The sequence below is a fragment of the Rosa chinensis genome, chromosome 5, assembly GCF_002994745.2.
Source record: "Rosa chinensis cultivar Old Blush chromosome 5, RchiOBHm-V2, whole genome shotgun sequence".
In the NCBI taxonomy this organism is placed as follows: Eukaryota; Viridiplantae; Streptophyta; class Magnoliopsida; order Rosales; family Rosaceae; genus Rosa; species Rosa chinensis.
Genome location: NC_037092.1, coordinates 75,186,983 through 75,204,957, shown reverse-complemented (window position 1 = coordinate 75,204,957; position 17,975 = coordinate 75,186,983). Strand labels below are relative to the sequence as shown.

The window sequence follows — 17,975 nt, the reverse complement described above, 5'->3', positions numbered from 1 at the left end:
CTATCTTTTTAAATCCAAACAGCAAAATTTAGAATACACATATTTTAATTCTGCAGATTTTAAATACATAAGATTTGAAATTCAAATCTAAATCAAAATTATGTTTCCAAACGGGCCTGGTTCTTTTTACAAAATAGACTGTCCACTAAAAGTAGACCAGCTAGATTCACAAATTTTCAGGACCTGTGTCATTTCTGTCATGTCAACTCTGAAACAATGCATCATATTTTCAGGGAATGTCCTTATGCAATGGAAGAATGGCTTAGTTAATACTTCGTTATCTAGTACCACCGACCAACTTACCTATTCATGAATGAATTGTGCAACATTGGAATCCTACTCATCGTTTAAATGTAGAAATATGCTTGCTTGTAAACTTGCATCACTGGGATATACAATTATGATCATAATCTTGTTTAGTTTAATAATTTCCTATAAACTTTGTATGATATAATGTTATTTGACAAAATATTAGTATTATGCAATCTCCAATCATGGTCTAAAAATATTTTATTTTTTCAGAAGAGTTGCATATTCATTTTGTTAACCGACTGGAATTGCTTCTTTAGCACGTAACAATCACCATAAAACAAATAAGCATTGCTATCCTACTACGTACAGATGACTCGCTTACGGTAATAGAGTTGAGGGAGGCAAGTCAAAAATTATAAAACTACAGTCCAAACCTTGGTATCCACAGTACAATACAACCTTACATTCAACTATAATACAACGCAGAATGTTAAGGTCCCGAGTGGCCGTTTAGGCAAGTTCAACTCATGGTAGATTCAAAAGAACCTAAAAAGCACCACAAAAGGTGCTTACAAAAGGAATCAGATGTTACCCTTAAGCACTGGTCATACAATGTCAAAAAGCTCTAGCCCAATGTGAAAAGAAGCGCGAGGACTCGATTTTCTGTACAGGTTTGGCAGACAAAGAACCTCAAAACTACCACAGAAGTTTCTCTGAACCTTAGATGTCAGAGTCCTTGGTTAGATCAGTGTCTGACCTTAGCAGATAGACTTGACTTGGACTGAGATTTCTTTTGGGACTTAAACCTCTTGCCCTTGGGGATGGACTTGTCATCATCAGAATCATCACTTTCACCCCCAAACTTCCGTTTTCTTCTCTTTTTATCATCTCTGTCGCAAACAAAAATCTTCCCTACATCCATCTGTTCCACAGGCTCAGACTTTTCCTTTGGCCGCCAAATGAAAAGTGACCTGAGCACGTAACATGGTTAAGAAGACATTATTATCATGATATAGAGTATTCCAAGTATGGTAAAGTATTTTAACAAAAAGACAATTTTCTATAGTAAAATTAGATGGTGAGCATGAAAGTGCCCAAAGTCCCAAACCTTGAACTACCAGATGCCAAAACATCATCACGTGGATGTAGCTTGTTCACTGGAGTGATTGTAGTAATGTTTGGATCCATGATCTCAGCAACTAGTTGCCCTGTACTGATGTCTATGAAATCAATGGGATGCAGAGCAGCTCCATTATAGTTTTCACTTATATAACGACCAATAACTGCAAGCGACTCTGACGGGTCCTGAACCAAAAAGCATATTAGATTTCCAAATGAGACAAAGAAAACACAAGAAAGGAAAGAGAAGTTCATCAAGCAAAACATGTCACCTTTGGATCCCATTCGGCTCGGAAAGGAGTCAGATACCGATTAAAGTCATGACTGTGTACAATCTCACGGCTTGGGGAATCCATATTGCCAAATATGGAATCCCATATACAAAGACGGTTGTCCTGTGAAGTGGTAAGAATTTTACTGCCAGATACTGGAGAAAAATACGCAGAGTTAACAACACGGCTGTGTGCAAGGTCATAAATAGAGGAACCATCTTCAATTCGACGAATGTCCCATATGCGAGCCTAAGGAGTAGAAACCATTGCCGGTTACCAAAAGTTTATCTATAGTAAGGTCACCAAAAGTGTATCTACAGGCACATATGATTGTAGATAGTTACTATATCTTAGAAAATTTAAGAAGCAGAAAGGGAAAAGTATACCCTACAGGAGAACACAGACATGACCAACATACAGATGTTAGGCTATGGAGTAGAGAAGAACAAATAAAAAACAATACATAATTCAATATCATATAGTTACAACATCTTACAAAATTTGAGCAAGATCGAGATAAACTAAAAAGTTTACCCTTTAGGAGAAAACAGACATGACCCACCCACATACAGATGTTATACTATAGAGTAGAAAAGCCAGATAATACATAATTCAAAATAAACAATCCAAAGGAACTTACAAAATGATCATTTCCACAACTCAAGAGAAGGTCTGGTTGAACAGGATTGCAGTGAAGTCCAACAACTTTGCTACCTTTCTTATGGATCAAAATTGGTTTCCCTGTTCTGTTATTTGAGCGAGTATCAACCCTATACCAATAAAAAAAAATTAACAAAGAAAAGATAAATCAAGCAGAATTGAGTGCGTTGATTGCATGGCAAGGCACATTTTTCTTTAAAGAAACGAGCTGATCAGACTGAAAGTTGGACAAGCCTGCAGCATAAACACATGGAAAGCTTTATCTGTGAAAAGACCTGTTATGACCTTAACTTAAACAAGAGACATTGTTTTTTTTTTCAGGAATTTTAAATGAAGAAGCCAACTAAACTGTTGCTTTCCTAGATTAAGGCAGGTTTTTCTATTGACCAAAAAAAGAGAGAGAGGTTTTTCTTAATGCTTCAGTTCCTAAAGCATGAGCATCGACTACAGTTGATGCATACAGATTGTAATTCTGACCCAAAACTGCTTACCCATACAGACTAATTTGAGATACAAGTAAAACACTCTGTTTCATATGCACCTCAGCAGATTGTTTTGTGTTCTTGCAGCTCAAAGAGACATGGAATTTAAGAATCAAAACATAAACCACAAACTCTTAAGATAACCCACCATCAGATAAAACAGGTAAAAGAAGAACCAGAAATTAAAAAATGTATGTCCTTCAACTGAAACTGATAGCCGGACAAAATATGACAACTTCTAACAGGGAACAGGAGATAGCAAACACACGTAGCAAAGTGCTCCCTATACCACCTGACTATAAAATTCACTCTATACATGCATCTTTCTTGCCTCTTTACCTCCTGACTATGTCTGTCTCAGATAAAAACACTTACAAGTAGAGGAAACCAAAGTTATCAGCAACAAGCACGGCACCTTTCTCTGCATTGATATCCATGCCATACAGCATTCTCCAGGTGCTTGGACCCTAGAAACACATCACATAATCTTTTTATTTATTTATTTAGTTATTTATTTTTTAAGAAACATCTTTTATAACCTAAAATGCATGTACAGAAAACAAAGCGGACAAGGACAGAACATAAAACTAGGGAAGACAAACACAACAGAAACAAGAAGGCTCAACTGCGACCAAACCAGCCTAATCTAAGCGTAACACTAAAATTACAACTGCTTTACAATCTTAAACAATAGAGGAAGAAGTGCAATCCCAGAAACAGAGGCCCATCCACACCTACTTCTCCAAAAGATCTTGCTTCAAAAACATCAACAAAAATAACTTAATCTCTAGCATTGAATTAAAACACTCGATGAAAAAATAGATTACTCTTCACTCTCTGCTAAAGCAAGCATAAGCTATACGCATATATTTCATGACGAAATAAGATGTAATAATCACTAAGATCGACACTAATGCTAAAAACAAATTTCAAATCGAGCAATCAGACTCAACATCGTGAATATTTTGGTTATATATGCTGATATAAAACTGACCAAGAGGCTAGACAACAAACTAGACAATAAACCACAAAAGAAAACAGACTGCTGCAACTAAGGTGGCATTCCTCACAGTTTGGATTAATTAATTGATATTTTTCAAAAAGAGCACCCGATATAGATCATTACACAGGACCAAACAGCTTTAGTAATATTGGAGGGAAATTACAAAACTCCTGTTTGATACCCATTTATTAACAGGAACAAAAGGAGTAGGATTGTGACTACCTGCCAACCATCAGGGTTGAGATTCATCAGAGACAATGCAATTCCAGTCTCGACATCAGTGCAACTAACGGTTCCATCTGAGGATGCAGCATATACTGTACCATCACTTGCAGGGCTAAACCTACAAGTTTTAAAATGCATGGGAAACAATAAAGTAAACACAAATTAGATATGTGTATGTGCATAGAAAATGGGTTATGTATGTATGCACATATAACTATACCTAACCAGATCCATAACCAATACAACAATACTCACTTCATATTGTTTAGTATACATGAGTGTACATTTCCATAAACAACCTTCTCATATACTTTGCGAAAATCCCAGACTCCAAGCTGTCCTTTCTTTTCAAGTGAACCAAAAACACAAGGGCAGAGAGAGAGAGACCATGATTAATCATCATCAAACACTCACTCTTGAAAAATATAATCCTAAATCACAACAGAAACTATGCAAAGAACTTACCTTATCTCCTGATAAAAGGATATTATTGTTTGTTGGATGGAATTCCAAGCAAGTTACCCGTCTACTATGATATCTGATAACCGCACAACTTACTTGATCAGGGATCACATATGCTGGCTTGATCTAGAACAATATAGAAACTACAAAAATTTCAAAAATCTGACACATAGATTTCTCAAAACAAGACAAGAAAGTAGTATCTCGCAAAAGAATATACACAAATAAATTGTGAAACACTACAGGGATCCTGGAATGCATAAAGATATTATTTTAAACAAACTACTATCTCTGACATTTTTCGATTTAATACCATAGAAACCAGGAATGCCTACTACCACGAATATAAATGCAATCCAGAAAAAAAAAAAAAAAAACCAAAAATTCAACTGATCCACATAATAGTAATCATTTAGCAAGCAGAAACCAATCAGAAGACACCATATCAGGCATTAGCTACCAACATCCCATTTCATTCCAACACCACTTAAGACAATGTGGCGTATATAAAAATCAAGATACTGAATTTTTTGTAAGCAAACAAATGTGTGTGCTACAAGTTTTTAACCAACAAAATATCGGATATCACAGTTTCACCGATCACAACCAGATAGTAAAGGCTCACCGGAGGAATCCGAGGTCTAATCTGTCGTTCGAACGCATATTCCAATGCATTACGGGTATTTTTACGTTTTGCTGGGATGACCCCATACTCGGTAGCTACTCGATGCGGGCATGTCACTGTAGTATGGCCTTTAATCCCCAAAACCACATAGAGAAAACACAAAATTAAGGCCACGCATGAAGCCAAAATTCACACTCAATAACCGTAAATGATAATCAGCACAAAACACTACTGCACAGTAAAATAAGTAAGAAGTTAAGAAAAGTGAAAGATTTACCAGGCATTTTGCAAAGAAAGCAAGGTTTCATTGGGCAATCAATATAAGTAGCTCCTTTAAATCCAGCTTCATGTCCAGGCTTCTTACAAACCTAAATGAACTCACCAATAAAAATCAAAACTTGATCAATAACGGAGGCCTTACTTGGTAAATTCAAGTTACCCGAGAAAGAGACAGTAAAATTGAAAACGGTAATGGGTTAAAAGATTTGACCTTGCAAACTTTCTTGAGAGAAATAGTAATGGGCGCTTTTCCTTTCTTCTTGGCCTCGTCAACTTTCTCTTCATTTTCGCTCTCCACCAACACCGCCGGTTCGTCTTCTTCTTCTTCTTCTTCTTCGTCTTCTTCCGATGAGCTTTGCTCGGAGTCGGTGTCTCTCTCGATCACCACATTCGGAAATGGCATTCTTCTGGTCCGCGGGGGCATTTTGGGAAATCAAAGAAACTGAGAAGCCTGACTTGACTTCAGAGAAGGAAACAGTGGCAAGTCTGAGAGTGAGAGGCGAAGAGACGGGAAAACCGACTCTGACTTCGAAAGGCGAGAAGCGAGGTGAATTTACGTTACTGTCCTGGAGGGGTATATAGGGGAATTGTTAGGAGGCTTTGGACGTTGGTGTGAGTGTGTGACTGAGCAATGAAATGGAGGATATGGTTGGTACTTGGTAGTGTATATGTAAAGGAAGGGTATATCGGAAATTATGGAGTAGGGCGTGGCGGGAGAAGACGTGTCCCACTGTCGGCCGCTGGGTTCATTCGCACGTGTGTGGTGATGGCATACGACGGCCCATACCAATTGGATCATAGGCCCAATTCAAAGCCCGACCCGGATTTGGATGAAAAATGGTGCTGGAAGAGAAACAAACACAATCGAGCAACTTTGGGTGATACACTGTTGAAGAGTTTTTCACAAGCCCAAAGATAGTTTAATTCAGTCCCAGGGGTGTTGAAGATGATGCCCAGAGCGACTTGTTATTATTCTTATTGCTGCAGCACAAGAGGTATGCCAGTTCTTCACTCTACTCCTCTTGTTGCTTTGTTTCATTCTCAACTCTCAAACCAAAACAAATCTAGACAAACCCAGCCCAGAGTGAGTAATGTTGAGCATGCCTTGAAGGTGTTCGATGAAATGCTTCACTCGCGTCCCCTGCCTGCTGCTATCCGCTTCACTCAGATCTTGACTCAACTTGCTAGACTGAAACATTATTCGGTAGTCATCTCTTTGAATAGAGAAATGAGTCTGCTAGGAATCGCTTCTAATGTTTATACTCTAACCATTATCATCAATTGCTACTGTCATTTGAACCAAATGGGGTATGCCCTGTCTGTCTTGGGCCAATTCTTCAAATCGGGACTTCAACCAGATGTTGCAACCTTCACCACTCTAATCCACGGCTTTGTTCTCCAAAATAGAATGGCTGACGCAGCAAGACTTTTCAGCAAAATGGTGGGGCGAGGTCATTGTCAGCCCAATGTGGTTACTTTCAACACACTAATAAAGGGCTTTTGCGTGATGGGAAACAACAGTGCAGCTATTCAGTTACTTGGGAAGATGGAAGAAAGAGGATGCAAGCCTGACATAGTTTCCTATAACACCGTCATCGACAGTCACTGTAAGGATACACTAGTTGATGAAGCATTGAACCTTTTCACAGAAATGATTACCAGAGGTATTGCTCCAGACGTTGTTACTTACACCTCTTTGATTCAAGGAGTCTGCAATATAGGCCAGTGGAAAGAAGCTACAAGGTTGTTGAATGAAATGGTGTGTCAAGGTATCTTTCCGAATGTATGCACCTTCAGTATCTTGGTTGATGCACTGTGCAAGGAGGGGATGGTCGCGGAAGCCAAAATTGTGGTTGACATGATGATTCAAAGACATATTGAACCTGACGCGATTACATACAGTTCCCTTATGGATGGTTACTGCTTGCGAGGAGAAATGGACGAGGCAAAACAAGTTTTTGATCTAATGGTTAGCAAGGGATCCATGGTTAATGTTCGATGTTGTAACATATTGATCAACGGATATTGCAAGGGTAAAAAGATCCATGAGGCTAAAAAAGTTTTCGATGAAATGCATATTATGGGACTTGTTCCCAATACCATTACTTATAACACTCTTATTGATGGTTTTTGTAAAGCGGGAAGACTACAAGAAGCAGAATAGTTGTTCTTTGAGATGCAAGGTTGTGGCCAACTTCCAAATGTTCAAACTTACGCTATTATACTTGATGCCCTATGTAGCAACCAACAACTTCCTAAGGCAATAGAATTGCTTAGAGAGATGAAAGATAAGAAGTTGGAACTAAATATTGTAGTTTACACTATCATCATTGAAGGATTGTTGAAAGCTGGGAAAATTGAATCTGCAATAGAGGTCTTCTCTGGTTTGTCATCAAATGTTGTTCAGCCTGATGTATGGACATACAGTATAATGATTAAGGGACTTTGTAATGGTGGCCTCTTAGTTGAAGCAGAACAGTTGTTTAGAGAAATGGGAGAGAAAGGCTGTTCTGCTGATGGCGGTACCTATAACACAATTATCCGGGGGTTTATCAATAATAATGAGGCATCAAGGGCTATGGGACTTGTTCAAGAAATGGTTGAGAGGGGTTTCTCTGCAGATGCATCAACTGTGGAATTGATAGTTAATTTATTGTCCAAGGATAGAGTAGATCCCGCTTTGTTGCCATTGTTGAAAAGTTCATGATAAAGTCGATTTGAAGATTTGAAGCAGAACTTTCCAAGTATGACAGGAAGACTTAAGACTGCTGCACCTTTGACAACCTTGCTGTATCAATCCTCCATTTGATAACCCAATGTCATTTCCTTGTTGTGTTCTAAATTTTAGTATTGTTACATCCTTATTTGCAATCCCATTGCTATTGCTGTGTTTGAAATGAACACCCAAAGCTGCCAGAGTTTTGGTGCAATAGTCAATCCTGATTTATATAAATGAAGACTGCATCTATATCTACAGGGATAATAAGCACATCTCTGCCTTTCATTCTCATTCAACTGGTAAGGCAAACGAAAATGGCCATGTAATTATTATTCTCTCCTAGTTAGTTTGTGTTTGAAACTTTGGTCCTCATTGCGGGTAATACTTCCCTTGTAAACAAACTTTGAGAGCTGTGCAAGTGAGAGCTCAGAGCTGTGCTAAGCTACAATCCCAGCAGGAAAATTTCGAAGCTTGAATCGTATCCCTGACCGGGGATATATAATGCTATCCCTGCGATGGTTCCCTATTCCACTCCAGCTCAGCTCTCACTTCAGCTCAGTCCATTCCAAACCCCAATTGAGTGTCTCCAGCTCACTCCACAACGCTGCCGCAACCGCAACGGATTCGACCTCGCTCAAGCACGAGGTCGAAGTCGAGGAGTTTCTGAATGACGGATTTGCCCCCGTCCTAGAAGAAGAGGCGTTGCCGGCGGGTCTGCGGCGGGAGGCGATGCCGAGGCACGTGGCGGTTATCATGGACGGGAACGTGAGGTGGGCCAGGCGGAGAGGGCTGCCGTCCCGGTCGGGTCACGAGGCGGGTGCCCGGGCGTTGAGGGAGCTCGTTGACTTGAGCCGGAAATGGGGGATTCGGGTTCTCACCGTCTTCGCGTTTTCGTGTGATAACTGGGTTCGCCCAAAGGTCAGTGCTTTAAGCCCAAGAAAAGTGCTTTTTAGTTTCTGCTTTTTTTTTAAAAGCACTTTCTTTTTTTTTGGGTCTCTGTGTGTTTTTGTGGAATGATTTGGTTTGGTTAGTGTAGATGGAGGTTGGTTTTTTGATGAGTTTGTTTGAGGGGGTGATCAAGTCAGAGATCAACAGTCTTGCAAGGTACAATCTTGACCTCGTCTCTCTTTAAATTTTCTACTTGTTTAAATTGCATCATGGTTTTGTGCTGAAAAGGAAATTTTGTGTTTCTTTAGAAAGTCATCAAAAACTCAACCTCCATCTGGAGTGTTTTGTAGCTTTATACCATTCTGTGGCACTTCTTTTAACCGCATAAGAAAGATATGGCCTTATTAGACAAGAGATCAACTCCCCTTGGCTTGAGGGGGACCTATTGTACAAGAGGTCACCATGTCAAACAAATTTGGTTTCATCTTTGTTGAATAGTAAGAATCAAACTAGGATTTTGGCGCCAACTATTAGATAGTAGAAGAGCTGGATTATTCTGGATCCATTGAGGTGGTCTTTCCAAAGCTCCTCATCTTTCCTGAAGCGACCTTGTTTCCTTTATAAATGTAGTTTACTTGATGATATCAGAACACATGTTTCCCAGTTCCTTGTTTCTCTATAGTGCTGAGCTACTGTCAAAGCAGCAGAAGAACAAATTCAAAGCTTAAATCATATCCTCAACCAGGACACTGATGCGCTTCCCTATTTAAATGCCTAGCTCTCTTCCCCATCAAAACCTCCACGCTCCCAACCAATCAAACCCCAGTTACATACTTCACACTTCTCCAACTCACACCACAACCCTCCTGCAACCACTACAGTTTTTGGCTCTCGAGCAAGGGGTCAAAGTCAAAGCATTTTCAAATGATGCATTTGCCCCTGTCCATGGAGACAAATAGCCACTGCAGACGGGCCTCCAATGAGAGTCTGCCGAGGCGTGTGGTGGTAATCATGGATGGTAACGTGAGGTGGGTGAGGAGGAGAGGCCTTCCATCAGGGTCGGGCCATGAGGCAGGTGCTCAGGTGCTGAGAGAGCTCATTGACTTGAGCCGGAAATTAGGTTTTTCGCCCTTTTTGTGTTTTCTCTTGATAATTGGGTGCGGCCAAAGGTCAGTTATTTTAAGCAAAGAAAAGCAGCTTCTAGTTTCTGTGTTTCAAAAGCAAGAAAAAACTGCTGTCTATCTTTTTGTTGGGTGTGTTAATGTGGAGTTGTGTAATGATTTGGTTTGTGAATACTGTAGATGGAGGTTGAGTTTTTAATGAATTTTTTTGAGGGGTTGATAAAGTCAGAAATCAATAGTCTTGCCAGGTAGCACTTGATCCCATCTCTCGTCAAATTTCTTTAACCTGGATACATGAATTGCTACTTGTTTTAATGTATCATATTTTTGCTTATCTATACCAAAAAGGATTTCTTTAGCCCCCTGTTTATGAGCAAGATTAAATTTTAGATTAGTATTAAGGATTGGATTAGACTAGGAAACCTAATTCTACTTGATATTGTTGCGAGGTTGGACAAAAATGGCTGATAAATCTAGACTTTTTTCAGTATTTCAAGTGTTAACCTCAAGACTTCCCTTTACTTGGTTTTATCTGGTCTGTGCTAAAATTTCTTCCTTTGAACTGGTCCGGTGACACTATTTGCAATCAACTGGTATTGAATGTTATTTGTTAATTGTTGATGGTATTGGATATACAAAGTTTTTCTGATTGTATGGCTTGCTGGTGTTGTATGTGAGCATGGTAATGTGCTTGATTTTTGTCAATATTTATCTAGCTGTACTGTATCTCGATTTTGCTTTACTCATATTGGAAAGCATCTGATTTTGTTATGACAGGGAAGGCATTCGAATATCAGTCATTGGGGATTCGTCAAAGCTCCCCGATTCTTTACAGAAACTGATAAGTGAAGCAGAGGAGAAAACAAAAGACAACTTTAGACTCCAACTTATTGTGGCAGTGAACTACAGTGGGAAATATGATGTAGTGCAAGCATGCAAAAGCATATCTCAGAAGGTAAAAGACGGCCTCATTCAAGTTGAAGATATCAATGAAAGCGTCATCGAGCAGGAACTGGAAACTAATTGTACTGAGTTTCCCTACCCTGATCTACTCATCCGAACCAGTGGCGAACTTAGAGTCAGTAACTTCATGTTATGGCAGTTGGCCTACACAGAACTTTTATTCGTACCAGCTCTTTGGCCTGATTTTGGGAAGGCCGAGTTTGCGGAGGCCTTGATTTCATTTCAGCAAAGGCAGAGACGTTATGGTAGACGAGATTTATAGGAATCTTTTGTAACTGTACATAATTTTTTAATACTGTATGCCTATTGCTACGAAGAACACAAAATCATCATCTAGTGTTGAATGTACACCAATGATTAGTAATGCATCAGATTTTGGAGGAAATGGGCTGAGGTTGTAGTCTCAGAGGTGGGTGACGTCATTACCCAAAATTAACGTATAATAATTATGTGGACCAAAATCGCAATGCCAAAAATACAGGGATCGAAAGGCAATTGTACCAAAACCTTTGTAGATTGCATTGTCCCAAATCGACACGACCCGATAGCACGACTCGAAACCCGCACGAAATAAAGCGGGTTGAACCCGCACGATTAAAAAGCGGGTCGGCAGCGGGTCAACCCATCATGACCCATTTAATAAACGGGTCGGCCACGGGTCAACCCGCCAACACGAAGTGAACCCATATAACCCGATTATGCTACTTCTTTTTGAAATTTTAGACGTTGGGAGTATTTGATCCTAGGATTGGACAATTTGAAATATTTTGCTTCATCATTACTGGATTTAATTATTTATGAATTATATATAATTATTTATATTCTTCGTTTTATGAAATTTTTAGTGAATTTAATCAATTTATGCATGTTTTTAGTTAAATGGGTAGCAGTGTTAACCCTTAAATGGGTCATTTTGTCCAATACGACACGACCTATTTATTAAATGAGTTAAGCGGGTTGGAAACAGGTAACCCGTTTAATAAATAGGTTGGGTTTGGGTTTAAATTTTCGACACGATCATTTATTAGGTTTGGGTTTGTCTCTTGTGACACGACATATACCTTGACCCGACACGAACCCAACCCGACACGACCCATTGACAGCCCTAGTCCCAAAATGCCGAAACGGGACTCTAACAAAAAAAAAGTGAAATTGTAAAAACACACCCATCAGTGTATCCTTCTAAGAGATGCCGAAGATTATTCCGACATGTGCCTCTTCTTATTCTCGTTGCAGAACAAGAGGTATGCCTTTTCTTCACTCTACTCCTCCTCTTGTTGCTTTGTTTCATTCTCAATCCCCAAAGCCAACCAAATCTAGAGAAATCCAGCTAGGAAAGCCCAGAGTGAGTAATGTTGAAGATGCCCTGAAGGTGTTCAATGAAATGCTTCACTCGCGTCCTCTGCCTTCTGTTGTCCGTTTCACTCAGATCTTGGCTCAACTTGCCAAACTGAAACACTATTCATCAGTCCTCTCTTTGAATAGACAAATGGGTCTCATCGGAATTGCTTCTGATACTTATACTCTAACCATTGTCATCAATTGCTATTGCCATTTGAATCAAATGGGGTGTAGTTTGTCTGTCTTGGGCCAATTCTTCAAATCGGGTCTTCAACCAAATGTTCCAACCTTCAACACTCTGATCAACGGTTTTGTTCTCCAAAATAGAGTGGCTGACGCAGCAAGACTTTTCAGCAAAATGGTGGGGGGAGGTCATTGTCAGCCCGATGTGTTTACTTTCAACACACTAATAAAGGGCTTTTGCAGGATTGGAAACAACAGTGCAGCTATTCAGTTACTTGGGAAGATGGAAGAGAGAGGATGCGAGCCTGACATATTTACCTTTAACACCATTATCGACAATCATTGTAAGGATACACTAGTTGATCAAGCATTGGACCTCTTCACAGAAATGATTGGTAGAGGTATTGCTCCAGACGTTGTCACTTACAACTCTTTGATTCAAGGAGTCTGCAAACTAGGCCAGTGGAAAGAAGCTACAAGGTTGTTGAGTGAAATGGTGAGTCAAGGTATATTTCCAGATGTCTTCACCTTTAATGTCTTGGTTGACGCACTTTGTAAGGAGGGGATGGTCGTGGAAGCCAAAAGTGTGGTTGAGATGATGATTCAAAGAGGAATTGAACCTAACACGATTACATATGGTTCCCTCATGGACGGTTACTGTTTGCAAGGAGAGATGGACAAGGCGAAACAAGTTTTTGATCTAACGGTTAGCAAGGGCTCCATGGTTAATGTTCAGTGTTGTAACATATTGATAAACGGATATTGCAAGGGTAAAAAGATCGGTAAGGCTTACTTGATTTTCAAGGAAATGCGTCATATGAAACTTGTTCCTGATACCATTACTTATACTACTCTTATTGATGGTTTTTGTAAAGTGGGGAGAATACAAGAAGCAGAAAAGCTGTTCTCTCAGATGCAAGGTTGTGGCCAACATCCAAATATTCAAACTTATGCTGTTTTACTTGATGCCCTATGTAGCAACCAGCAACTTTCTAAGGCAATAGAATTGCTTAGAGGGATGAAGGACAAGAAGCTGGAACTGAATATTGTAATTTACAGTATTATTATTGAAGGTTTGTGCAAAGCTGGGAAAATGGATTCCGCCATAGAGGTCTTCTCTGGTTTGTCATTGAAAGGAGTACAACCTAATGTGAGGACATACAATATAATGATTCATGGATTTTGTAAAGCGGGCTTATTAAATGAGGCAGATAAGTTGCTGAGAGAAATGGGAGAGAAAGGCTGCTCTCCAGATGGTTGGACCTATAACATCATTATCCGAGGGTTGTTAAATAACAATGACGCATCAAGGGCTATGAGACTTATTCAAGAAATGGTAGAGTCAGGTTTCTCTGCAGATGCATCGACTATGGAATTGATAGCTGGTTTATTGTCTAAAGATATAGTAGATCCAGCTTTGTTGCCATTGTTAAACAAAACATTATAAAGTTAATTTGAGTATTAGAACCTTAAAAGGTAATTTGAAGCTGATGTACCTTTGGCAACCTTTGATGTGTTTTATATGTATATATATACCTCCATGCTCCATCATTTAAAAACACAATGTCATTTCCTATTTGTGATCCAAATTTCGGCACTTTAGTATTTGTCATATCATTATTTATATAAATTGGAAGTTCCATTTCTATTAAAATATACTAGCTATATCTGTTACCTATGATTCTATGAATATGAGTGAAATGAAAACCGCAAGCTGCCAGTTTAGATGGTACAATTTTCAATATGAATTATGAGGTATGAATAGCAGATTAGCGGTCTGTGGACATAAGGTGATTGATTGCCTTTCATTGTTTTATTGAGATATTGAGCTCAGCAGGATAGCAAAGACAAAGTTGATGAAGCAGTAGTCATTTAAACTTTAGAATTGTAGGATATATATTTTTTATTCTTTTTGTGGTCTGAAGAATCAAGAATATTTTGCATTTTTTGTTGACTTTGATATGATACCTGGACACATACAGAAATAGTTCGCATAAGTAAACTTTCACTTAGAATGCATAGCTCCTGCTCTGTGGCTCTGTATTTTTATATTTCCGCATATCTTGTTGACAAAGTGTGCCTATAAGTTTTATCTAGCAAGATGAAGATGGCATATTTAACTGCAGGGGCAGTAAGTATATTTAGCACATTATCTGATATCCTCATTCAACTGGTAATACAAAAGGAAAGTGGTGGAGTTTTCTAATCCATCAGGCTTTGCCATGGAACATTTACTTGATTTGCACAGCCTTGTTTGCAGGGCTCACGGCGGTGATCATGGATGGTGACGTGAGGCTGAGTCATGAGGCATCTGGATGGGCTCAAAGATAGCTTGTCGAGCAATGATCTGTGCTGGAAATGGAGGTTAGGGTTCTCAACAATTTTGCGCTTTCTTATGATAATTGGCTTTGTTCCAAGGTTGGTTGTTAATGATAATGACAATGACAATGCATTTGAGTTTCTATGTTTCAAGCTGTATCTGTGGGGAGCTGTGTTGGTTGTACCCTCCTCCCTTCTCATTTCTTTAAACTGTTGAAGTTAATTGGTACTGCTTTTAATTTAGGGGAAATGATCATTTACCCAATTTTAGCTTAAAAATTGTCTACTTGCTCCACTAACAGTTTTTTAACCCCATTTACCCAAAACACTCTAAGAGATTATTTCCCTAATACCCAATTAATTCTTTTTTTATTCTTTTTATTTTTTTTGGGGACTTTTTTGCCCTTTCCTTCTTTCTCACTTAAAGAGAGAAGTCATCCTCCACCTTGCTGTGCTCCAGTGACCAGTAGCTGCAGTCTCCGGCGACCGGTGACCTGAATCCGGCGATCGATGACCGGAATCCGGTGACCGGTCACGGGAATCCGGCTACCAGACTGGTGACAGGATTCCGGTGTCTGAATTTATTGCCTCCCAATAATCATATTATTGCCCTCCAGTGAACTTCATAAACTCCCAAAACCAAAATGAATACACTACAGACATAATGGATCAATTTATATGTATATTATTGCCTCCCAATAATCATATTATTGCCTCTCAATAATCATATTATTATGTCACGCCCCTGATTTTACACACATGAAAATCGATATATATATAATCCCATAATTATACATGCGTGAATGTTAAGTCATCAATACAAATACCTGGAACATCTTTCCTTTATAACAAGTACATAATGATGCCCTGAAACCATCCGAGTTAATATACACTCGCTCCATAGAGTCATATATTACACAAATTTACGAATTAAGTTGCCATCACAAAATAAAGCGTAAATGCTCCTCAGAGCCTACTACATAGCGGAAGTAGTCATAACAATGATAAAGCCAACAAAATTTGCTTCCTACCCGTTCAGCTGCCTATAGCTACCTCAGCTTCAGCCACGATTTTCCTGACCTGCAGGATTAACCCCTACACTAAAAGAATGGTGCACCGGGTTTCCACACAACAAAACCCGGTAAGCTTATGAAAGCTCGTATGGGTAACTCATGAACATCAATCAACAACTCACACACATCAGCTAAAGGAAACCATGCAGCCATGATTCCTTCTAACACTCCAAAACCTTTCCATCTAAAGGAAAACATAAATCACCGTTGTGAAAATGTTCTATTTGCTAACTTAACCATCAAGAAGCAAATCAAGTCTCATCTAGACAATAAAAGAAGAATACTCACGGAATTCTCCTTTAACTACATACTTATGAGTCTCCAGCAACCTCGACCATCACTCCCATAATCTATAATGGCAGACAGACTATCGCTCTATTGAAATCGTAACCACTCGTCCGACTACGGACGTGATTACCTATTTCCTGCCTTGGTCACCATCTGTGACATGTGGTTTCAGACCTCGTCAGGTCTCAAATCAACATTTAGGTCACCATCTGTGCTCTATCACCATTTGTGACACATGATCTTCAGACCCCGTCTGGTCATGAAATCAAACGTCAAGGTCACCATCTGCAACCTGTCACCATCTGTGACTCTTGGTACAAGGACCAATACATTTAAAATGAGTCTCGCTTGACTCAAAATGTAACATCAAGCTCAATACTTTTCAAACAATAGAAAACATCTTTTTTCACAATATTGTTTCCTGAAAAGTCACATTCAACAATAATATGAACATCATCATGCATATTATTATTCATCACAATCATCCACAATGATATATATATATTTCATGTAAATATATATATATATACGTAGACATTCGCTCAAGAATGCCTACTAATACCAACTATAGTTTGCAGTTAATTGATTAACGCCGAAACAATAATGGTAATTCTGTTAATAAAGAACCTTGTGAGATTACTCACCTCGAACTCCTGCTGCGTCTTCAACAAAACACAAAGCCGCCAATTCACAAATAATCGTCCACTGTACTTCGTCAAGTACCTATTCACATACGTTTCCAATTTAGTGACGATTCACATTTGATTTAAGTTCGAAACCCTCTGTTTTGAACTAAAACCCCCCAAAGTGGCGCCAATCGAGGCAAAACCATATCCGAGACCTCCCAAAGTCTTCGGAATACCTCCACGATAGATGTGACCAAACTACAAGTCAATCGGACGCTCGAATCCACACAGATCGAATAAATCGATCGGTATGAAACTGTAAAAATCATAACAATTTCATACGAACTCCAAAATTTGCATATTATATGTCGAAACGCTCGTATCAACGACTAGAACATATATAATACCACAAACAGTCCCATACATGGCCGGAACACTGCCGGAACGCCGCCACAGGCGGTGGCGCACTGCCGCCGGCCAAAACTCAATATTTGACAAAACTCCCAACATCAAAAAGCTTCATCTAAGCATGTTTGTGAACTTTCATAACTGGATCGAAGTCAGAAAACAAGCTTAAGGGATTGAAAACTATCTCACAAGCTTTGGATTATTGCTCAAACTGAGTTGAACCGATTTCCACGTAAATCGATCAAAACAAACACCATAGATCGATCAGGAAGCCTATTCTGAACTCAACCAAGGAAGCATGAAGTCATGAAGTCGCCGGAATTGTGTTTTCCGGCCAGGTCCGAAAACTCAAACTGTACAGCCTTGCAGCGCCGCACACGGTGGATCTCGTCGCTAGAGAACACCACAGGGATGACCGGACGGAGGAGGCGAACCAGCTGACCAAGTTTCACGGCCGGAGACCACCGCAATTTGTCGGAAAAGCCGGGTCGGGTCACCGGATTCGGGTCGGGTCAGTCAAAAATCTTTGATACGGATGATATCAACCGAGAGAGAAAAGGGAGAGAAAAAAAAAAGAACTTCCGGAAAAGGAAAGTGGAATAATGAAATAATTTCTGATTTTTCCCTATTTATACTAAAATGGAAACTTCTTCCGATAGCCATAACT

At 39.4% G+C, this 17,975-nt stretch overlaps 3 protein-coding genes across 3 annotated transcripts; 2 read left to right on the top strand and 1 right to left on the bottom strand.

Moving 5' to 3' along the window:
• Nucleotides 1-665: 665 nt before the first annotated feature.
• LOC112201571 (protein DAMAGED DNA-BINDING 2) lies at nt 666-5,951 on the bottom strand. The gene is made up of 11 exons (XM_024342480.2): nt 5,591-5,951; nt 5,378-5,468; nt 5,101-5,228; nt 4,479-4,601; nt 4,269-4,357; nt 4,011-4,131; nt 3,161-3,252; nt 2,284-2,413; nt 1,644-1,892; nt 1,361-1,557; nt 666-1,223 (listed from the first exon to the last, which is right to left on the bottom strand). The coding sequence occupies exons 1-11, from the start codon at nt 5,801-5,803 to the stop codon at nt 998-1,000; spliced, it is 1,659 nt and encodes a 552-aa protein (XP_024198248.1). The 5' UTR covers nt 5,804-5,951; the 3' UTR covers nt 666-997.
• A 148-nt stretch (nt 5,952-6,099) lies between these two features.
• LOC121048799 lies at nt 6,100-14,181 on the top strand. The gene is made up of 6 exons (XM_024300307.2): nt 6,100-7,542; nt 7,621-8,047; nt 8,636-9,016; nt 9,135-9,202; nt 10,885-11,315; nt 12,258-14,181. The coding sequence occupies exons 1-6, from the start codon at nt 6,326-6,328 to the stop codon at nt 14,039-14,041; spliced, it is 4,308 nt and encodes a 1,435-aa protein (XP_024156075.1). The 5' UTR covers nt 6,100-6,325; the 3' UTR covers nt 14,042-14,181.
• LOC112164067 (dehydrodolichyl diphosphate synthase 2) lies at nt 8,565-11,420 on the top strand. The gene is made up of 3 exons (XM_024304706.2): nt 8,565-9,016; nt 9,135-9,202; nt 10,885-11,420. The coding sequence occupies exons 1-3, from the start codon at nt 8,600-8,602 to the stop codon at nt 11,330-11,332; spliced, it is 933 nt and encodes a 310-aa protein (XP_024160474.1). The 5' UTR covers nt 8,565-8,599; the 3' UTR covers nt 11,333-11,420.
• Nucleotides 14,182-17,975: the final 3,794 nt, after the last annotated feature.